We start from the raw sequence: 20,365 nt of genomic DNA, 5'->3' as shown, positions 1-20,365 counted from the left end.
TTAGCTATAATGTAATTATCTTAATCTTCACTATCGTTACTTTTTGCCCAGCGAAGCGGGTCCTTGCAGCTAGATTCTAGATTACTTAGAAAAACAGTCTTTTATATATACTGTATATAAAAACTATATTACATACAAATAAAGACCCAGCGAAGCGGGTCCTTGCAGCTAGTATACTTATAAATACCAATAATTCTATTAAAAATTTATATTTAAATTTATTAATGTTTGTAATATTTTTGTTAAGTAAAACAATAGATTTTTAAGAAGGTTTTAAATACATATAAAATTAAACTTTGTAAATTGTACAATTACTAATATGATATTAAGTTACTAATGTGACTTCTACTCATGTAAAAATGTTCTTAAAAATTAATTTAAAAATAGAAATTAAAAAGATAAAAAGAAAATCACTGCCATAATGACATCAAAACATTTATTTATTACAAAATAGTATTTCATAATATAATTATTTAATAGATTAAATTATAAAAAATTATTTAATTATTAAAAACTTGAAAAAGAATGTAAAAGATGCATAGAAAATCTGTCATTGCTGTTAACAATTTAACATGAAAGTTTTTATATTAACCAAAAAATTTCTTTTAAAAAAAGAAAACTGTTCATAAAAAATAATTCTTCTGACATAGGAGAGATAATGTAGATAGTAATACATGAAATTAAATAAAATTATTATTATAATTTTTTAATTAATATTGAGCAGTTGAAATCGATAACATCTCAATTTTACAATAAACCAAGAATTTTCATAAATAAATACATCATTCGTTCCTGCTAGTATTTCCATAAATTTTACTTTCCTGACTCTTACAGAATGTAAATTAGATTAGTATGGTTATTGGTCAAATTTTGACTCACCATCTTTTTGCATTTCTCGATGTTTTGACACCCAAGTAAAAACTTTGCATGCATGTGCATCAAGATCTATTTTGCATTAGATTTCAGGACTAGATGAACTGAATATTTTAATTTGGCAGGATTATTTCAATATACAGTAGAGCATCGATTATCCGACCCCCGATTAACCATCACCTCGGTTAACCGATCGTGTTCTAGTCGGCAAATTCAAATGTCCGCTAGTGATGTGGCGCTACAATATTTGGCTATGTCTTGGCTACTTTAATATTATTTTTGTGTGTTTTAGCTGGCAACACTGGATTGACCATGAAAGGGAGCCAGTATTTAAACGAGGCTTAATTTTCTAATTTTTAACGATACAATAGCAACAATTATTATTTAAAAAAAAAATTTGATAGTCTTAACATGGAGGAAAATTCAACGCAAAGTAGGTTAATAGCGATATACTAATATACTAATTACATGGGATATAATAATATACTACACTAATAATGGATTTTTTCATACTTTTCGGTTATCTGACTTTTCAATTATCCAACCAACCCCAGTCCCCAATTGAGTCGGATAATTGATGCTCTACTGTATATAGGACATTGATGCTATTTTGAAATTTTGGTGATTAAAAGTTAAGAGATGGGGAGACAGAGAATCATGTCATATCTTGAGTAGGGTTGGACTCAATGAAACTTTTACAATATTTTTAAAAACTCATATCCACCCTCAAAATTAACTCTTATGTTTTTTGTAACAGTTAATAATATAAAAATTATTTTTTAATAAAATCTCATTAATAGATGACACAACACACAATTGAGCTGATATGTCATGTTTATTAAACTTAAAAATCTATTAAAAACAAATATTTATCATAACTCAACAAAAATAATTTTGTTGAGTTATGATAAATATTTGTTATAAATAAATAAAAATTTAAATAACAACAAACTTTAAAGGCATTACAACAACTCAACAAAAATAATTTTGTTGAGTTGTTGTAATGCCTTTAAAGTTTGTTATTTAAATTTTATATTGTAACACAATTCAAAATTATCAGTCTCCTGGTCACCTTAATCTCCTATTTGAGAGCCAGGAAAGTCAAGCAAGTGTCCTTGCCAGCTTTTATTGTAAAAGAATGCCTTTAAAAACATTGAGTAGCAATTAATCTAGTTTTAGCTTAAGTACATCAAATGGAGTATACTATGGACATATGAGTTTCTTTTTTCAATTCAAAATAGATGCATTTGTTCTAAATTCTGATTTTGCCCCATATCAATTGACTTTATAGTCCAACTTTCTGTAAGAGTTGGCAGGACTATTTCTATACTTGCATATTTCTATAATAAAGCTATAGTATAAATAAAGTTTGTAGCATTCATTTTGAAACAAACTGAATCTTATGTGATATTTTATATATTAATAATCATAGCAAAAATTATCAAATAAAAATCATCATATCATTCTTCATATTTCACGAGTTTATATGTACACTAGCAGATGAGCCTGGCATTTCTTGGGCAAAAAGTAAAAGTACGATAGCAAAGATTAAGATTATAGCCGGTCGTATCCATTTTCACCAGGTACAAGAATTAGGTCTCTGTCTTCTGAAACTAATTAGAGAATTTTTAGATGGGTCTAAAAATATGTTTGATTTCCTGCAAAAATGCAAAAACCTGCTTCTAAAATAGTACAGTAGAAGATGAGTTCTTCAGGGTAATCCTTAACATTCTCCCTCTCCTCTGTGGGGGATTTCCAAAAATTTCTTCTTAGTGTACATTCTGATGACATACCCTAACTGTGCACCAAATTTCAATTCCTAATCATTTGCATTTATTAGTAGCATTATTATTATCAACCCATCTCAATTATATTATAAGATAACATTAAAACAACTGTCTGGTATAATGTATCTATTGGACTAATTTAATTCTGTTTCAATTTATTACATTTATATCACATTTGACTACTACTGTTACGTAGTTATGTTTAGAATTAGTTAAAACAAATTAACCTTCCATAAATAATGGAGGTTAATTTGTTTTAACTATGAATAAAATGCCTCCATGTTAATTATATATTATTAGCTTATGTATCTGGTGGTGCTTGGGTTATCTTACAAAAATATTGAACAGACTCAAAAACTACATGGTAATTGGTGACTATATACATTTTATAAGTGCTGCTGTTGTAGTATCATAAATTTCATTGTTTTTCTTTCATCTTCTCTTAATAAAGTAAATTTTGTTTTATTTACATAACTTTGTATAGACTTATTCCATTATTTTTTCAGAAATTTGTATATTAAAAAAATTTCTCTTAAAATGATGAAAAAGTAATTCTTAGATAATCAGCAACAAAACAATTTAAAAAGTGACATATTTCAAGAGACAATAATTATACTTTAAAGAAACATTGAAAATAGACAGAAAATATTAAAATTAATAAGAATTTTTTTTAAGTAAATACTTTAAAAAATAATCACACATTAGGTTTTACATTGGAAAATTGTTGATTTACACCACAGTTGATTTTAGTTAGTTGTATGCCATTACTTAAATTGCACGTTCTTAATAATTATTAATTTACTATTTCCAAAATGAAAGTAATTGAACATGAAGTTATATGTGTTATGGTATTTTTGGTGGTGGGGTGATCTGTAAGCAGTGATATCACAGATTTGTTTGTTAAAATAAATTTTTATGCAAGAAATTTGTGGACTGTCAGAAAATTTTCTATAAAATATTATGAAACAGGCTTGTAGGAAAGTATTTAAATAAATAGAATTTTTCAGAAAAGTTGAGAGAAAATTCGATGAAATTGCCAATCCAAACACAGATGGAATGTTGTCATAAATAAAAGGGAAATTTTGTAAGTTTGTTTATTAGATTTTTATGAGTACAATAAGATTGTCATTAACAATCATATTTATACTTACTTGTAATAAAACACCGCTGTGGGCATCAACATTTGGCCATGGATTTTTCACTTTACCCAATTCTAAAAGTATTGGTGGAACCACTTTGTAAATGCTTGCAACAAGTTTAAATAATGGATCATCAGGCAAATGCTTCAATGCAAATTCTCTCTGAGCAGTGTATCTTGGATCTGTCTTACGAAGTACTGCATGTCCATAACCAGGCACTACCTAAAATAAATATTTTAAAACTGAATTATTTAAAATTATTATTAATAGTATAGTTTCAAATATTTGATATTGTATAATAAATAAAGTTCATAGAATGCCGTACTATATCATTACAGTTTTCAGTCATTTTTAAATAATCACCATCCAACAATTTTTATATATTATCAAAGAAAAATCTTTCATTTAAGTTCATCAGTGCTTTTCAACTTTTTTTTATCTATTGCCAATCCAAAACCTATATGAACCTATTCACACTTGAACCTATAATTAGTTAAATTAATTATTTTCACTTACACACTTGAACCTATAATTAGTTAAATTAATCATTTTCACTTACATAAGAAAAGCAATTAATATTATGCCTGGATTTAAAAGTGGCATGATAATTGCCTTTAGAAACCTGCTCAATGTCCCACTATTTCTGAGTTAAAATAATTTGAACTAAATACAGACAATTATAAATACATTTTTGATTAAAAAAATTTTTGATTTTAAATGAAATAACTCAGAGTTATGCATATATAATTTTGATTATGAATATATATTTTTTACTACATTATAAATAATTTATTTATTATAACAATGAAAAACTTGTATAATCAATTTAAAGAGGTTTTACTTTTGACATGTACTGTACACTTATTATACTTTGGGCTTCTTTCGAAAATAATTTATTTCATAACCTTCAAAAATTTTTGCAGCACATTTATGATTCTCTAGTGGCACATCGATTGAAAATCACTGAAGTAAATTATAATGTCATTATAAATTATTATATAATAAAATTTTTAAGTAATAAATGTTTGAGTAATAGTCTAACAACTGCAATTATAAATCTAATTGTAAATTAGATAAATATTCTAAAACATATCTTTGTTCTTATAAATAATCAATTTATCCTTTGATAATTTTTTGAAATTTACTCAATTTTATCAAATGAAATATAAAGTAGCATTTATAAGGTAACAAAGTTTTAGATTCAAACATTTGTTAAAGAATTTCTCAAAAAATTTCAAGTACATATTTATCATTATAAATCTATATACCTTCATATTTTTTTTTTTAACAGAATCTTGGAAAAGTTATTTTGTAAGTGTTTGTTCAAGTTAATGAATGCACAATACATTTATTATTGGGTTGTTCAGAAAGTAATTTTGTTTTTTTATTACTAGAAGAATTAGATGTATTTTTACCAGCCAATTTCATTTTAAACCAAATTTTCATTATATACTTTGATAGCTGACATTTTAAGGCTTATTTGTAAAAAATGTTGTTTGATTCTGTACAATTGTTTTTTTTTTTCGGTGTCCCATTAAATATGGAAAATCGAAATCATCATTTTCAGCATATTTTGCTTTTTATTACTAAAAAATCAAAATGCTATTCGAGCAAGAAAAAAAATTGTGGTACATGTATGGTGAAGATGTGTTGAGAGACAAAACTGTGACAGTGTGAAAACTGGTTTACAAAATTTCGTTCTGGCAATTTCAATATTAAAGATGCACCACATTCTGGATGGACAATGAAAACAAAATAAAAGTACTGACTGAAACAAACTGCCAAATAATAACATGTGAAATCACTAAGACATTAAATTTGTCGAATTGAACCGTTTATGATTATTGGTTTCATTTCAAAGCTCAATATATGGGTTCCACATGTTCTTAGAGAGAGTTGCTTGCTTTTGTGGGATTTTAAGGAAATTTTTTTTGAGCTTTTATCAGACAATTTAACAATTGATTTGAAAGTGTACTGCCATTGAGTAAACAAATTGAGTAATATCATCAAACAGAAAAGGCTGCCAGAATTGATCAACAAAACAGGTGTAGTGTTTTACCATGATAATGCCAAATTTCACACAAGTTTGGTAACTTGTCAGAAACTGTTACAGCTTAGATGGGATGTGCTATCACACCAACCATATTTGCCAGATCAGGCACCCTCAGATATTATTTGTTCTGGTCTATACAAAATTTTTTAACTTGAAATTTTTTTACTTGAAATGAAAATGTCAAAAATCACTTGGATCAGTTTTTTGTAAGCAAAGATCAAAACTTTTATTAATGTGGAATCATGCTACTACCAGAAGCAATGGCAACAGGTATTTGACCAAAATGGTCGATATATAATTCAATAAAATATTTATTTATTATAAAAATANGGTAGTGGATAGGTTGGACAATCACACCACAGGTCATAGATTGACACACTATCTTTTGTATGTGAAAATGTATATTTTGAAGAAAAAGAGAAATAGAATAAATTATATGAGTGTATGGAATACAGAAATATATAAAATATTGTAAACTATATGATAAAGCTATTTGTCCTGAAGTTTACTTTTACTTATACAATAACAATGTGGTTGGACAATCACACCACAGGTCATAGATTGACACACTATCTTTTGTATGTGAAAATGTATATTTTGAAGAAAAAGAGAAATAGAATAAAAGATATCAGTGTATCAACCTGTGGTGTGATTGTCCTTTAAATATAACCACATTATTATTGTATATAAAGAAAAAAGTATTGTAAACATTTTTATATTCTTAAAAGTAACAATCATCTGTAAAACACCAATAAAATGATTTTTTACTAAAATTTAACAGTAAAATGAATTTAACTTTATATATAGCATGTAAAGTATGAAAAAATTATGAAATTAAAAATTTGCAGTCTTGTAACCATAAAACAAAATTTACTATTTCTATTTTATAAACAAATCTTTCTGTAAGAAAAAGCATAAAAAGTGTGTTGAAAAAATAAATTGAAATAAGTTTTCCTCAAATGATATTTAGATTACCAAATTTAAATATAATTGCATTTTATTTTAAATACATTTTTTGGATTAAGATACTTTCTTTGTTCAGAAGCTTACTTTAAACTTTTTACTTCAAGTTTTGTTTCAATAAAATCAAGTTTTAATTTCATCAGATAAAAAGTATATCAAGCATGTGATGCTTTGAGTTTTGGAAGGGATACAAATCAAATGTAGTTTAAAAAGTTCCATTCAGAAAATTTGAACTAAACGATACAAAACATATGGGCACCCAAAAACTGTGTGGAAAGATTGCAGGAAGAATTTGTTAAAAAATCAATGAACAACACAAAATATAAATAAATATAACCAAGCACAAAAAATAAAGTGAAAAAAGTAATGAATACAAGTTTAATGCAAGAGCAAGAGACAACTAGGGCACACAACAAATTACATTTATGCTTAGAGCTCATGTTTTCACTGTATGCAATTTGAACTTTGAAGTACAAAGTATTAACATATATCATTGTAAATTGTAACATGTTTTACAATAAGAAATTTTACAGGGTTATTCATAAACCACAAAATATTTTAAAATTTATCACTCAAACTGTTTGGAATTTCAGTAATGGTAATGGAACTGTAATTGTTATATAGTCCCAATTTGTTTCTTTCTCTAGGTACTCCCCTCCATACACTGACACTTCTACCATTTTGACAATGATATTAAGCCTGCAGAACAGAAGTCTTTTAGGTGGCACTGCAGCATGGCCCTACACACAGTATAGGAATTCAATGGATTAATGGGTGAATTCTATACAACCTGGCTTACAGAGCAAACTGTCACCTTACAATCATCACTTATAGCAGACACTGGGAGGCTGACCTTCACCCAGAATGCTGAAAATAGAGTTTATCATGTAGTGTCTCTGAAACCAGCTAAAAAATTTCTATCTGAAGGCATAAGCATCATTGCCAAAACAATGGGAGAAGTGTCGGTTTGTGGAGGGAAGTACATAAAGGAGGAAACATAAATTATGACTATGTAACACATACAGTTCTATCACCATTACTGAAATTGAACTGTCTTTATATATTCAATGGAAAATAAGTGCCTTATACATAGTCTTGTTATAAGATTTTTTTTTAAGAACATACTACAACAGCAGAATATATCAAAATATTTTATTTTTTATTGAAATAAAATGTTGTTCTCAAACTTTTTTGCTCAACTATCTCCAAATTACTGCTTAAGATTTATAATTTAATTATCAATATTTCAATAAGAACTATTGAAGTAGATAACTTATCACTATATAAAATTATGTGAAATTAAGATGGTTCACATAAAACTTAATTCTAAATGTGTATTTATATCAAAAATCATTATTTGAACATTAATTCATGTTAAACACTCAAGTGTTTCAAAAATATAGTTATTTATGATAATTCAAAATCAAATATAATAAAAATAGACAAAAAATATTATGATTAACATTTTTACATAATATTGTGCAAATAATGAAAATTAATCAATTTTAGAATGCAATTTATTAAAGTATATTTTATAAGCTAACAATTACCAATGATTTTTAATAAGTTTCACTCAGATATTTTTGAATATTTATAATCAAGAGCAATAAGTGTTCAGAAATACTCAGTTTTAAAGTTTAATGATTTATCAAAATATTTATTTATTATGAAATTTTATGTTGTGTTTTCAATGCCAACAGAATAAATAGTTTAGATAATCTAAATTGTTACACAAAAATTTTACACTGTACCTGGCCAGACTTCAAAGTCTTCCAGACAAATTCTTTTAACTTTTCTTCAGAAACATCTGTTCCAAGTTCCTTTTGAAGTTTTGTTAACCAAACTAATACTTCCTAATAAAAATAGAAAATAAAATTTATATTTATTCATATATTTATATAACATTTATTTTAAAATGTAAAAAGTGAAAATTTAATATGAAAATGGAGTGTCACAACAGAAAATTTATATTTATCTACATATACAAATAATATTATATAAAGTTCTAATAATTATAGCTATATTACATACTAATAATTTTATTATCTTGTTTTATAATACTCTCATTTACGAAAATAATTTGCATACCCAGATAGAACTGTTTGGTTACTACAAAACTTGGCTATACAAATTTCTCAGACAAGCATGTAAATGATTAAAGTTTTGGTCTACATACATGCTAGATAATGCTACCCAAATGCCTTAAAATTGCTATTCCAGTATTCTTTAGAAATGCTCACTATGTTCAGAATTTTCACTGTATCTGTTGTGTGCAGGTCTTTAAACACCAAGCATGTCTGTACAATGAAGTCAAAAACATTATGCAAAACTGATGAGGTTTGAGAAATGTTGCATCATTAGGCTGTTTTGATAGCTGTTTCATCAAATTGATCATCTACTGTAGACTGTTTTGACTGACTGCAACAAAGTGTTGGGGTAGTGGATATGTAAGGACAGACATACACAGCTGGCAGGTTCTGGGTACCCCAGAAACAAGCATAAATAGCTATAATGTCATCTTTGTTCATCATCCAGAGATAGGAGAAACCCTCATTTCAGAACCCCATCTCTTCTTGTGTCATTTGCAGACAACTAGCAGAAAAATTTTCATGCACAGTTACTACTATGCATCCTGCCATTGCCATTACCATCCCATCATCATCATTTGACTGCAAACTAATGATGATGGGATATGTGTACAGTACAGTGGTACTGTGACAGAAACATGGACTGAAAGGATATTGTCCTTAGTGACAAATCCAGTTCTGTTTAAAAACAGATGCCTACTTAGAGAGTATTAAAGTATGGAGAGCTAATGCTGGGTGCTTTAATCCCATGTTCATTGTTGGGCAACACACTGCCCCACTGCTAGTGTATTGGTCTGGAGAGCCATCTCTAGAAAGGACATTGCCAGCATAGTGGTATGTTTAGCAAATCCTGTACCCTCAAGCTACCTCAAGGTAACTTGTGGGAATAGGATTAGAAATGTCCATTTTCTAATAAGATAATGCTTGGACACACACAGTTATGAATTCCCAGGAATATTTCTATCATGTTGCCACTCTTCCTTAGTCTCCTGGTCTCGAGATTTGTCACCCATTGAACATTTGTAAGACCAGATGGGATTCAAGTTTCAGCCATTTATGAGTCTAATGTATCTGAGGCAGCATTTGTGATATCTGTGGAAAATCTATTTCAGAATAACATATGGTGCCTGTTTGCATCCAGGCAAGAAGAGTTACAAGATAACTAAAGATTCTTTTAAACTGTATTATTGTTCCACAGTAAATTATGCCTTTGCTATGATATTTTAATCACATTATTAGTGTAAATGTAATGACAATGGTAAAGATTCATTTGATTCCACCACTTCCTTCTTGAAGCATAACTTTTTTGTCAATGAGTGTACTTTTAAATTAAAGTATCTCATTTATTTATCATATTTAAATGATAGAATAGAGAGATGATTTTAAATATCAATATATTAAAAATGACTATTTTACATATATTTTATAAAAATATTTTGTCCTATAATAGATTATTATATATTTAATATTTTTATTTATTTTAATTACAGTAGGAAATGCCTATGACAACAGATTGATTTTTTAATTTTGAAATATTTTCATACTCGTTTTTCAAATAAGAAACAAAAAAAAAATTTCTAATCTGTTTATTCTGTCAGCTGATGATGGCCTAAATCAAGGACAAAAACATTTATAATTAAATATTTTTGGTAACATGAACTTTAACAGTTAGTTTGTTTTGTTGTTATTTTTATAATAGTGCCAAGTTTTGTGTAATTTCCAATAATTTAAAATGGTATTAAGGAAAAAAAACTTCAAATATCTTATGCATAGAACAATAAAGAACTGGAGACATTACAAATGGATTTAGAAAATTTGCAGAACCATTTTTTAATATACCTCTAGTTAAATAATAACTTTTATATATAATAATATTATTATTATTATTATTATATATTTTAAAAGAAAATATCATCATTTTAAGTTCAAAATGTTAATTACTGTAATCATAAAATTTTCTTTACATGAATATTAAAATGATAATTTTTTGAATTTATTTTTTTTAAGAAAATATAATGAATTAATAGCTCTACTGTTTTAAATAGTACGTAACTACTAACTGAGAATGCTGCTGATATTTTTATTATTTTTGAATTGAATTTTCAAACTCAATGAATAATAATGTGAAAAATCAGTTATAAATACAAATATTAGTATAAATCTATATCTATAAATGAGAATGTTTGTTTGTTCATTCTCTATACACTCCTAGGCCATTTGACCAATTAATACAAAATTTAGTAGTTACATTAACATACTTCTAACTTAGATAATGTTATCACACTGAAATATCTATTGAATTTCTGTAAATCAATTAATTTCTATCCACATTCAATTTGCTGATTTACACACAATGCCATCTATTTGCAAAAATTTGACAAAATAATAAACTAAATATAATTCATATAAAAGAAAATATACTTAAAAAAAGCAAATATTATGGTATATTCACTTAGTTACTGTGACAATGATATAGTGTGAAGCAGATGCACTATATTATTATTTTGATGAGTAGGACATAGCACTTATCTGCATAGGGTCAAAATTGTTACACTGGTAGTTGGGCATGGGTTTGCACATTGCCAATGGGCTGGCCACATGCAGTTTTTTGGGTTTTCTTTACATTAGTAACACCTAAATAGGGCGTTTTCCATAAAACTCCTGGGAGGAATCCCGTGATCCATGTGTCATATTACCATAACAAAATAAACAGAACTAACTGTAGTAATTTTTTTTAATAAACTTTCTATTTACAAAGACATATTTTCCATGTAGTTTAAGAACATTATCAGGATATTCATAAAGTGGATTTTACCACATACATTTTAGAAAGTTATGATTAATAATGCTGAGTGTAACAATTACTGCAAAGCGTACTTTATAAATACGGACGTAACAGCTAGCAATATACTATTTGTCTATTATCTATTTAAAATATATTTGATGCTGAATCATAGTTATTAATTTTAAAGTACTTTTAGTTAAAAAAAAAAGACAAGGGGTATTCATAATGGAAAACATTTCTTGTTTTCAGATGATTTCTTTAATTTTATATGTTTGTGAATATAATGAAGTTACATAAATTATTTACATAACAGCTGTTATTAAAATTATATAAAAGTAAATTAAAAAAAACTTGCTTTATTTTATATAATTAAAAATAATCATTAGTTATAAAATTAAAAGCATTTACTTTTTGTAAATTTTCTTCAGTAAAATTCAATGGTTAAATAAATTTTTTTTTTATTGGAAAAATTGTTAAAAGTTCAAAATTCCAAAATTATGCTTTTGCAATGTTAAAATTTATTTGAAAGCTTTATTGAATAAAAATAAAAGGCATTAAGGTCTCAATAACTGAAATTAATAAATTCTAATTTTAAATAGTTTAAATAATTAGTTTAGTTAATAAAACTAAAATATTTTAAATTGGTAATACTATTTTCTAGTCTTAAATATTGCATTTAAGTTCAATCAACCATTCTTGTTATGCTAAAAAAAACTTTAATATTTCTTGCATATAATTTTTTTAAAGTTTTTTATGCCATCTTACAGAATTTTCAGTTTTATTTTAACTTCCAAAAATAATTCCAATTAAATGAATTACAAAAATTGTTATGGTGAATACTTTTTAAAAAAATTATTATGATTTTTATTTAAATGAATATGTTGAAATGTTCAGTGATAAGACAATATTAATCAAAGTGAATATTTGACATTTTTATTATGAATTAAACTGCTCATTTCTCAGAATTTTCTAATTACAATACAGCATTAATTATCTGAATACCAATCAACCGAAACATCAGTTAACCAAAAGCATTTCAGTTCGCAAATTCAAATTTCCACTAGTGCTGTGGCACTGCAGCACTTTCCCCCTCCCTGCCAACCTAAACTGTAGGCCTACTTTAATGTATTACTTTATGTATGGTATGTATTTGCAAGATGTGCGATACAAAATATATACAGTACAGTTTTGTGTTTAATATATTTTTTTGTAAATAATCAGCTATCCGAACAACCCCAGTCCTGAATTGTTTCAGATAATCGATTCTCTACTGTACTTGAATTACATTTTTCTTATAAAGATAAATAAGTTTCAATAATCTTCAATAATTTTTAAATATTATAACTGTATATCACCTTTACATTTTCATGTATGTTAATGTAATTTATACAGATATTTAGTTTGTATGTTAATGTAATATATACAGATTGTTTAGTTTCTAAATATTTTGAAGGTTCATTTATTTAGATATAATTTCTGAATGATTGGTGTTCTGTTTTAATATATAATGTTCACATTGTATAGAAAACATATACAGGTATCTCTTGATTAACGTAGTTAATTAATCTCTCAATGCTACATCATATATCAAAATCATGGTAATCAAATACAAAGGTACCTCAGTACTCGACCAAACAACCACAACGCACTACAACAGGGGTGTCCAACCTTTTTTCTTAATGGGCCAAATTAGAAATTTAGGTATATTCAGCAGGCCACAAGGGTAATTAATATAAATATATCTTTTTCAAAAGTACAAAATATGAATATCAAATTTTAATAAATATATATAATTACAAAAAATACTGTATTGTTGACAGTAAAAAGAAATAAATTATACTCGCACAAAACAAAATAAATTTGATGCTATTTTTGACATTACTTTTTTTTTTTTTATAATATTGTTAATATCTGCTTTTGTGGTACATTTTTTTAAAACTCTTTCTGCCCTGTAGGCATTAAGAGAGTCTCTTACAGCAAGTCCATTAAGGGTTGGGCCAGACCCACAATGGAGCAGCTGGGTGGTGAAGGACAGGGCTCAGCATATCCAGACGGACCACCCCACTAAAAATTCCTAGAGATTTTTCGAGCCAGCCAGATTCGATCCTGGGTCCCCCAAAGTGGTAGGCTGCCACCTTGAGTGCTCAGCCATCCAGCCATGGATTGTGGTACTAGTCTTAATTGTAAGAATGTTAGTTAAATGGAAATCACTCAATCTATGTCTTTTAGCAGCTATGATGTTCTTCATGCACAAAAAAAAAATTGTTTACAACAGTATGCACTAACCCACATGCATAACAGTTTTCTAGATAAATTGACAATTTTATCAAATTCATTAAAAAAATGAACTTCTTTATAAAATTCAAGAAGGGAATGTTCTCTATGATAAGTTTTCAAAAATTTCCTGGTTTGAAAATCAATGACTTCTTGCTGGTATTTGGCTGCTGCTTCCACATAATTAAATGAAAATGGATCACTAAACAATTTTAATTCAGTTTTTATTTTCTGAAGTCAGAAATTCTGGTTGTTAAATCTTTTAACAAAACATCACATAATTTATATATTTTTCAAAGTTCACAGGAAATTCTTCTTTTCTTTTTAATAAACTCTGAAAATGCACAATTTCACACGGCAATTTTATCATGACAAATAAGTCAGATAATATTATTACATGTTTCAATTACGAAATATTTTCTGGCCAAAAGATAATGAATTTTCTCTTTTCTGTTATTTTTCTTTTCTTAGTATTAGATGCCATGATCAAATGCTGGATTATTAAAAAATAAATTTACATTTGATGAAATAATTATGAATATAATTGGAGATTGAAAATATTTAAATTATTATGTTAGCAAAAGAAATATGTAGATAGACCTATGTCTGTATTATATACCTATACAGTAATTAGTAAAAATGCCGAAGTGGTATGGTCTAATTTATTCTTTGTAGAAATAAAGAATAAATTGGCTCTTTCCATTTTGGTATTAGGCCTAGCCTCGAGTCACTAAAAATGGATGACACACTTTTGAAAAGAGGGATTGTGTGTCTGTTTCATCCGCCTGATAAAAGGTACCCATTCTTTATCACTAACAACATCGCTTCATTACGAGAATCTTTGAAACTGAAACAATCAAAATGACAGACCATGCTAGCAACATTTCTGATTGAACAGTTACAGATTACATCACCTATAAATCATTATATCAGAATGTATCCAGTGAAACAAGAATAATTTTTATGATATACTTTACCAAAATAAATGAAAATGTATCTAAAAAAACAGAGTGCAGTGGGCTGCATAAAAATATAAAGTGGGCCACAGTGCAACCCGCAGGCTGGACATCCCTGCACTAAAACAAATTTTTGGTTAATAACAAATATTTTTATTTTAATAACCAAAAATAGCAACTTGACCAACACCTTATTTGCTGAGAGAAACACATCTATGTTAAGTAAAGACAGATGTTAAAGTCACATTAATTAAAATTTCTGCTGCATATAAAAAAAATTGCCACAATTAATTCCACCTGGGTTTTCAATCTTCCTATTAAAATCAACTGATCTGTAAATATGTTGTTGTTTAGGTATTAAAGTAACCATAAACCAAATATGAAGTAAAAATTTATTTTCATATTTAAGAAATTCGTATACATCAAATTATTGTTTGCAATTTGTCTTGAAAAAAGTTTGAGACCATGATCAAAAAAAGCACCTCAAAAGCAAAACACAGTGGAGAAAACAATGTTTAATACTTAATTTGTTTACCATTAACCTGAATAAAATCAATCAATCCATTGGTCATTTGTAATAAGAGTTGTAGTAATTTCATTCCAAGCAGTCACAATTGCTTTTTTAAGATCAGAAACATTATAAATTGTTTTCCATTGGCATAAACCACTCTTACTAAATCACTGCAAAGGTTTTCTATTGGGTTTAAATCCAGGATACATAGTGGCCATAGTAAAACATTGTTATCTTTGTCAGACAACCATATCATTGTAGAGGCAGCTTTATCAATAGAAGCATTATCCTGCTGGAAAATAAAATGTTTGTCCACTGCTTCATGTCTGAATGATAGAAGATAATTTCCCAACACAGCTTGACATTCAACTACCTTTGAACAAGGAAAAATGTAAGCAATAACTGATTTTAACTGATGAGTGAGAGCTGCCTATACCATTATGGATCCTCCACCTTGTACATCATACCAATAGAATTGCACACCATCAGGTTCATCCAGGTTAAATTTCTTCTCATCAGTAAGAGATGTACGATTCCATAAATCTGAATGGCCAACATAATGCATTGCAAAGTTCAGCCACCTTTCCATATGGGAAATTGTCAATTTTGGCTGTACATGCATTTTAATGTATGCATGATTTGCAGACTTTTGCAGAACATATCTCATTGTTCTTGGTGTTACAGGTAGCTGTAGAAAAGCTGTAATATGACTAGATGACATACCAGAGGATGTAGCTATTCTCAATATTGTCCTACCAACTCTGGCAGAAAGTTTTTTTGGCATAACACAATGTTTAGCTTTGCCATAATTGTCAGGGTCCTTTAAGTAATTGTGAACTACCATCTTGATCTTCCTAGTAGGCCTGTAATGACAATCAAATTTTCCAGTCTCTGAATGCATATATCTTGTTTTTTTCTTCATTTGTTAATGTTTTACCAGATCCGATTTTTACTGAAAGTTGAAAACACAATGTGGATATATATTAGGTTACGATGTCTATTGTAGTTTAGAATGTTGTAAAATATGAATTTTTGATCCTGGTCTCAAACTTTTTCCAGACAAATTGCAAGCAATAATTTCTTGTATTTGAATTTCTTAAATATGAAAATAAATGTTTACTTCATATTTGATTTATGGTTATTATAATATCTAAACAACAACATATTTACAGTATATCAATTAACTTTAAACAAACAACTCTACTAAATCCAATACATTGTAATACTATAGCCAACCATTTAGCCTGATAGCATATGGCAATGGTTGACTTTAGTATCAGTTGACTTTAATGGAAAGTTCAAACTTTTTCCAGGATAGTATGTGCTTAATATGATTTTTAAACATTTGTAATTTGTATAAACATTATTTATGTATTATTACAGTTGAAGACCTATTATTATTGTAAGAAAAATCAACATTACGTAACAGGTAATTACAGACAGACTCAACAGAAAATAAACAGCGATTATAAATTTAGAAAGATTTACTTAGATCAGTTAACATAAAATATATGGGTATATTTTGTCTGAAAGAAAAAAGTTAAGTACAGTTATTTTAAAGTTTAAGAAAATAAATTATTATACTTAAATACCTTTTTTATTTAATGTAAATTAATCCTTAAATTATAATGAGAGAAACTTTAATTTAGAAAAGTTTCTTATGTTTAACTTTGTATTACTTGTTTATGTTAGCATCAGTTTTTAAAGTTATATATTATTTCAATTTTAATTTTAGACATCTCAATTCATTCATCTTTTCTATGGATACTGAAATCAATATACAGAAAAGAAAATTATACTTATCATCATATTTTAGACAAAAAAAAAAAAATCATATCTTACTAGGTAAGTACTGTATTATTCAGATTGAAATTTTATTAAATTTTAGTTTGTCTAACAGAAAAAAATCCTGCAGAGCAGTTAAATGAAACTAACAAATGTATATAAATTAATACTTTTTATGATTACTATTAATTAGTTTAAGATTGCAATTTATTAATGCAGTTTTAATCCCATATTTAATTGGATTCAATATAAAAACCTTAAAAATTCACTTTACTAAAATATTTTTATTTTTATACTTATTAACAATGTTCAGTACTAATTGACTTAAGATATTCTAAAATTATTATTTTCAGAAATCCATGATTTTATTTTTATTATAAATCATATTTGAAATAATTTTAATCACATTAGTAGAAAAAGATATAATTTTGTTTCCAAAACAGATATAAAATCTATCAATATAACTTAAGTAACAAAATGAATCACTGTAGTATTTAAGGATAATGGACACAACATTATTAGCAATGCATAAATGTTTGCAGTGCTAATAATGCAAACATTTTTGCATTATTAGCATAATTCTGTTTTTAATAGAACTATATTTAGCAGTACAATTTTATGCACTGCAAAATAGGGATTGCATTACTGGTAAAAAATGTTTTAATAAATATACCAGTAAATGAACTGTAATTGCATGTTTTTTCTGGTAAATTTGATTAAAAAAAATTATTACAAAGACTTGTAATAATTTTTTTGGAGCCAAATATTTATTTGTATACACTTTCACATATTTATTTAAACTGTAAAAGTAGTTTATGTCAATTATATTTTTAAATTATTACTTTACAGTTCTTTACAATTTTTATAGTATCATATTACATTACCATACTGAACAGTTTGGCAATTGATTTCTTAGTGCAACAGTGATTTTAGCTGACAAAATGGAATAATTTATTTGTGTGTGCATTGGCTACTTTTTAATCATGGCAACTAAAAAATTACAGCATACTTTTTTTTTTTTAGAAAACAACTTGTTTTTTCTGTCTGTTTTGAAAAGAAAAAGAACTGAAATGGTCATAGAATACTAAATATTGTTTAGCTGCTAAAATATCAGTGAATTGGTAACTAAACAATCACTAGTGTGTAAATTTTTGTATTTTTAATTAAAAATTTAAAAATTACCAGTAAGTCAGTAACATTTTGAAAATTTACCATTTTATCAGTAATAAGAAAGCTGGTAAATTTGCAATCTTATTGCTAAAGTCGTTGTGTCCATTTATGAATATAATTTACAAATTTATATTTTACAGGATAAAATTTGATCTATTTAATAACTTTTGTTAAAAATTCTCATCTAAAATTGGAATATTTCAACTAACTTGATTTGCTAAACCATGAAGTGGTCCAGCCAAACCATTTATTCCAGCTGCAAATGATAAATAAGGATCCGACAAAGCACTTCCTACTAAATGAGTTGTGTGAGCACTAACATTGCCACCCTCATGATCACTGAAAAAGAAAGGAAAATATATATTTCTAATATAAATGTATGTAGCCACAAAAGCAACTCACCTATGTATTGTAAGGTATAATCGCATTAATTCAGTGAAAATTGGATTATCGTAACCCAACATTGCTGTAAAATTTGCAGACCAATCTTTGTTGACATCAATGGCACCGATACTGCTACCATCTCTATATAAATTACGATAAATAGTTGCAGCCATTGGTGTCAACTTTGCAATTAAATTTGTGGCATCATCAAAGATATACTGGAAAAAATAAATTAGCTTACTATTAATAATAAGAAAACAGGTATAATTTCTTTATTCAAACAAACTTTTGAAATGAACATAACATATTCCTTGTTCAGGAAATTTTAAAATGATACTTCTCAATTCTTTGCAACAAATCAACTGAAGATATTTATTCTTTTCTATTACAATCAAATTAGAATAAATAACTTCAGTCAGTTTCTTGAGAAAGTTTTTTGATAAATTAATTATCAGATCTTTAATATTTATAAATTACTTCAAATTATTAAACAAATCATTAAAATGGTATATTAATATTGAATATATTTATGTAATGAATAATACCTCCCAATATGTTGTCTTCTTTGCACCTTCACTATATGCTTTTGCAAATTTACTTTCAGTATTACAGGCAGTTATTGCAGCACTAAACTGTGACATTGGATGGAGATTAGATGGAAAATTATTCAAAGTAGATGCAACATGAGATGGAAGTGCAGCATTTTTTGCCCATTCTTGGGAAAGATGTTTCACCTAAATATAAATCAACATAAAGTATAATAAATTCAAAACTTATCTAAAAATTCATTTTATAGGGGGGCGCTTCAGTCAGCCGAGGCTGTTGGCGTATTTTTCTGTACACCTCAAAAACAGACAAAGAACTTATTCTACAGATTAAAACTAGTTAATTTTTTTGATTTTGTGTTGTGCAATATTATTATCAGTGTTGGTTAGTCGAATAATATAATTAATATGCAACGTTCGCCGGTGAAACGAGGTCGACCACCACTTCAAAGATCAAAGTCAGTTAACAGGAAAGAATCTGCTTCGACTGCTAATACCAAGCTAATTACAGACTACAATACTCATGTCGAAAGAATCTCTCCAGAAACATCCTCGACAAATATAAATTTGAACTCTGAAACGACACTTCCAAGGACGCAACTATCAGGTGAGTCATTGGATATGCTATCCTCTTCACCAGGAAAATTGGAAAATATATCCGATATAGCGAGCATGACACTATGGAACAAAATTTCAGAACTAATTAACAATTCTAACACTAGAATATTGAACCAAATGACCATTATTAAAGAAGATCTGGACCAGATACGCAATAATATTCAAGAATCTAAAAATCAAAATCTAAAAATGAATAATAAAATAATAAATCTTGAACAACAAATTAATACTTTAAAAATAGAAAACGAAAATATGCAATACCAAATGGACAATATGATTAATATGCAACACCGCAATAATATAATGTTATTTAGATATCCAAGTAAAAAAAGTCCTACTAAACTAGAAGTGTTCAACTTAATAAATGAAACATTAGATTTACAGGAAATCACAATAGACGATATTATAGCAATTATTCCGATAACAAAAACACAG

The 20,365-nt window shown here is 27.2% G+C and overlaps 1 protein-coding gene across 1 annotated transcript in view; it reads right to left on the bottom strand.

Annotated features, from left to right (window-relative positions):
• The window catches only part of LOC111632714 (citrate synthase, mitochondrial-like), a 22,281-nt gene extending 2,759 nt beyond the window's left edge, over positions 1-19,522 (bottom strand). The window contains exons 1-5 of the mRNA XM_023377222.1: positions 19,313-19,522; positions 18,786-18,985; positions 18,593-18,722; positions 8,567-8,668; positions 3,812-4,021 (exon numbers count right to left, since the gene is read on the bottom strand). Coding sequence (XP_023232990.1) covers positions 3,812-4,021; positions 8,567-8,668; positions 18,593-18,722; positions 18,786-18,985; positions 19,313-19,408 — 738 coding nt within the window. The 5' untranslated portion in view covers positions 19,409-19,522. The remainder of the gene's footprint in view (positions 1-3,811; positions 4,022-8,566; positions 8,669-18,592; positions 18,723-18,785; positions 18,986-19,312) is intronic.
• Between the last annotated feature and the right edge of the window lie 843 nt (positions 19,523-20,365).

This window comes from Centruroides sculpturatus, unplaced genomic scaffold (genome assembly GCF_000671375.1).
Source record: "Centruroides sculpturatus isolate CEXI.00-Female unplaced genomic scaffold, Cexi_2.0 scaffold839, whole genome shotgun sequence".
Lineage (NCBI taxonomy): Eukaryota > Metazoa > Arthropoda > Arachnida > Scorpiones > Buthidae > Centruroides > Centruroides sculpturatus.
This window is presented reverse-complemented; position numbering and strand designations above follow the sequence as displayed.